At 36.8% G+C, this 2,500-nt stretch overlaps 1 protein-coding gene across 1 annotated transcript; it reads right to left on the bottom strand.

The window, feature by feature from the left end:
• Positions 1-956: 956 nt before the first annotated feature.
• On the bottom strand, positions 957-2,485 carry LOC125025989 (dynein beta chain, ciliary-like). Its single transcript, XM_047614351.1, has 4 exons — positions 2,445-2,485; positions 2,056-2,204; positions 1,779-1,911; positions 957-1,607 (listed from the first exon to the last, which is right to left on the bottom strand). Exons 1-4 carry the CDS (start codon positions 2,478-2,480, stop codon positions 1,446-1,448), a joined length of 480 nt encoding a protein of 159 aa, XP_047470307.1. The 5' UTR covers positions 2,481-2,485; the 3' UTR covers positions 957-1,445.
• Between the last annotated feature and the right edge of the window lie 15 nt (positions 2,486-2,500).

Here is a 2,500-nt window from a genome sequence, read left to right as displayed (position 1 = left end):
TCATAAGGATTGATAAACTAATACAAATTACGTTAATGCTGTATTTAATTTAGGGACACTCATTGAAAATAACTATTCTAACAGGATGTAACGGGGAATGCATTGCTTCAGTGTTTACACCCGGAGGTCCCTTAACACTATGCTGTACGACTTTGTCAAGAAAGTCGTTATAAATCTCTACTATTGATATCCTGGTTCATTCAAATACAGCGCCATGGGGAATGCCCACTTTTTCCATCGCGGATGCTTGGCTTCCATCAGCCAAGGCCATAGGACAGGAAGGGGAGGTTTGCCAAATATTCAGAGATATTCTTATTAAACATTTTCTGGTTCATATATATATATATATATATATATATATATATATATATATATATATATATATATATGTGTGTGAGAATCCATACCTCTTGGAAAAAAATACAGTATCAACATAAAGATATATCAAAGTTTTCTTTTGCCTAAAGCCTTGCCTTGGTTGATTCCTTCATGGTCTTGTGGGTGTTTCGGCAATCTTGTTCTGTGTCCCTTTCACGTTCTCTTCCTTTGTTCTTGGACTCCGTTTTCAAACTGTTTCTTATACTATATACTTTTTTATGAAGTATTTGTCAGCACTAGCACTCAACTTCAATTAATTTATTCTTCATTTGGTTTGGAGATTAACCTCAGTAACTTCGGGACTTCTCTGTTTTTGTGTTGACACCTTATATTTATGGAGTTGGGATGCTAACTTAGGAGCGTATCTTTATTTGTGGAATGCACACACTTTGTCATGATGTTAGAATAATTGTTTTGCTGTAGATCGAACACAAAAAGGTGTTTATTCATTTGTGCAACTAATGAATATCTTTCTCTATTAGCATTAACCTAAACACTACTAAGTGGTTCTTGACGAATTTCAAAGTAAGCATCCTTAGGACTAGCATATTATTCATGGGGGCAGTAAAAAATGGATGAGACTGCAGCATATTCTTTATTAGATATCACAAATCATGGCTTATCCACATTTATGATAAGAAAGAAAAGAGTTTACATTTTTTTTAGATTTTTTTTCCTTTTTTGGTAAGCAAAATATGTATGTTTTGATATGAGAATATGTAATTTGTGTCGACGAATTTTTAAAATTATGAGATATAAGAACTGTTCACGTAACATATAACTTAAAAGCCAATATGATGTTAGCTATTGATCCAAAATTTACCTATGTTGGTATGTTATATGTAAGCTTAATTAATTATACTCTTCTGCATGTACTGAAGCATATTTCGATTTTACTATAAAGGCCCATTTTATAATATTAATATATAGCAGTTTAGATACGCCCAGTTAAATCATATATCAACACTGGAGAAAAGCGGCATTCGGGTTATATGTTAAAGAAAGTTAGCGATCTGAAGGATAAAACTGACAATATGCCTAATTGAATATTGATAGCACCGTGGTCATTACACTTGCAGAAGGAGCGCTACACCTGCCAGGATCCACTTGGCCGGCTTCTCCTTCGTCTTGAGGCTGAAGGTCCACACATAATGAGGCCCTCGCTCCCGAGTTTTATACATGGGGCATTCATACAGGTTTCGGCTCTCAGCCTTATCCACGGTGATGGCCTAAGGAGAGGAAAGAGTGTTATCTTTATTGAAATTCTAGCTATAGTTTCCATTCTCAAGGCAACATAATGTAGGCAGGAAAATAAAAAGATAAAAGCTAATTCAATAGGGTTTTAAGCATGAACTTTTATCTTCATTGCTCATATCTTTTCCTCAAAATTATTTCTGTACCTTAATGAATATAACTGGCATAAGAGGATGGAGTTCCTTTAGTCGAGAGTCAATCAAGATGGAGTTATCAGTATCCCAAGAAGCTCCCTCCAAGAACAATCCATGTACATAGGCTCCCTCGCGAGGCGGTGATCTACGGGAGTGAGAGGCCAGAAACGATGAAAACGGGAGAGAATGTTAATAATTTCCATTTATTCTATACGAGATATGCATGACCAATAATATATAAATGGTTTTCAGCAAAATGTCTTTATGAAGAAGTTAGACAAAATCTCACGTGAAGTCTTCCTTATTCTTCTTTGTGACGTCACATTGCAAGCACATCTGGTCAAGGGGAAGCTCGCACTTGCGGGCGGTGCTCTGCATGATGGCCGTCAGGAAGCTCTGCGGGTTGAAGAAGCCGGCCAGCCACACTGAAGGCGGCACCTGCGGGGCGACAGTGTGTTATGGAGGAGTGATTATCAGATTATGTTCTTTTTACTCTGCTTATGAACCAGAAGTCAATGGAAATGGAAAATTTAAATGTAATACAATTGTTCTACTTACTGCAGAAACAATATCTTGGAAATGACAATGAAACAAATAGAAGAAAATAACGCAGGTTGAAACATTATCCTAATAATGAATGATTAATGATGCTTTTGGCCATAACACTACGAACGTTACCTGGAAGTCGCCGACCCAAGTCTCCAGCTCCTTCATCCTGAGCAACAGTCGGCATA

The sequence above is a fragment of the Penaeus chinensis genome, chromosome 5, assembly GCF_019202785.1.
Source record: "Penaeus chinensis breed Huanghai No. 1 chromosome 5, ASM1920278v2, whole genome shotgun sequence".
NCBI classification, from domain to species: Eukaryota; Metazoa; Arthropoda; class Malacostraca; order Decapoda; family Penaeidae; genus Penaeus; species Penaeus chinensis.
The sequence above is the reverse complement of the archived record's forward strand: the minus strand, read 5'-3'. Positions and strand labels throughout refer to the sequence as shown.

Coding starts and splice junctions, on each gene's coding strand:
- LOC125025989 (XM_047614351.1), bottom strand. CDS start 2,480: ATGAAGGAGCTGGAGACTTGGGTCGGCGACTTCCAG. Junction 1,912..2,055: donor AAGAATAAGGAAGACTTCAC/GTGAGATTTTGT, acceptor TCACTCCCGTAG/ATCACCGCCTCGCGAGGGAG. Junction 1,608..1,778: donor TGCCAGTTATATTCATTAAG/GTACAGAAATAA, acceptor TCCTCTCCTTAG/GCCATCACCGTGGATAAGGC.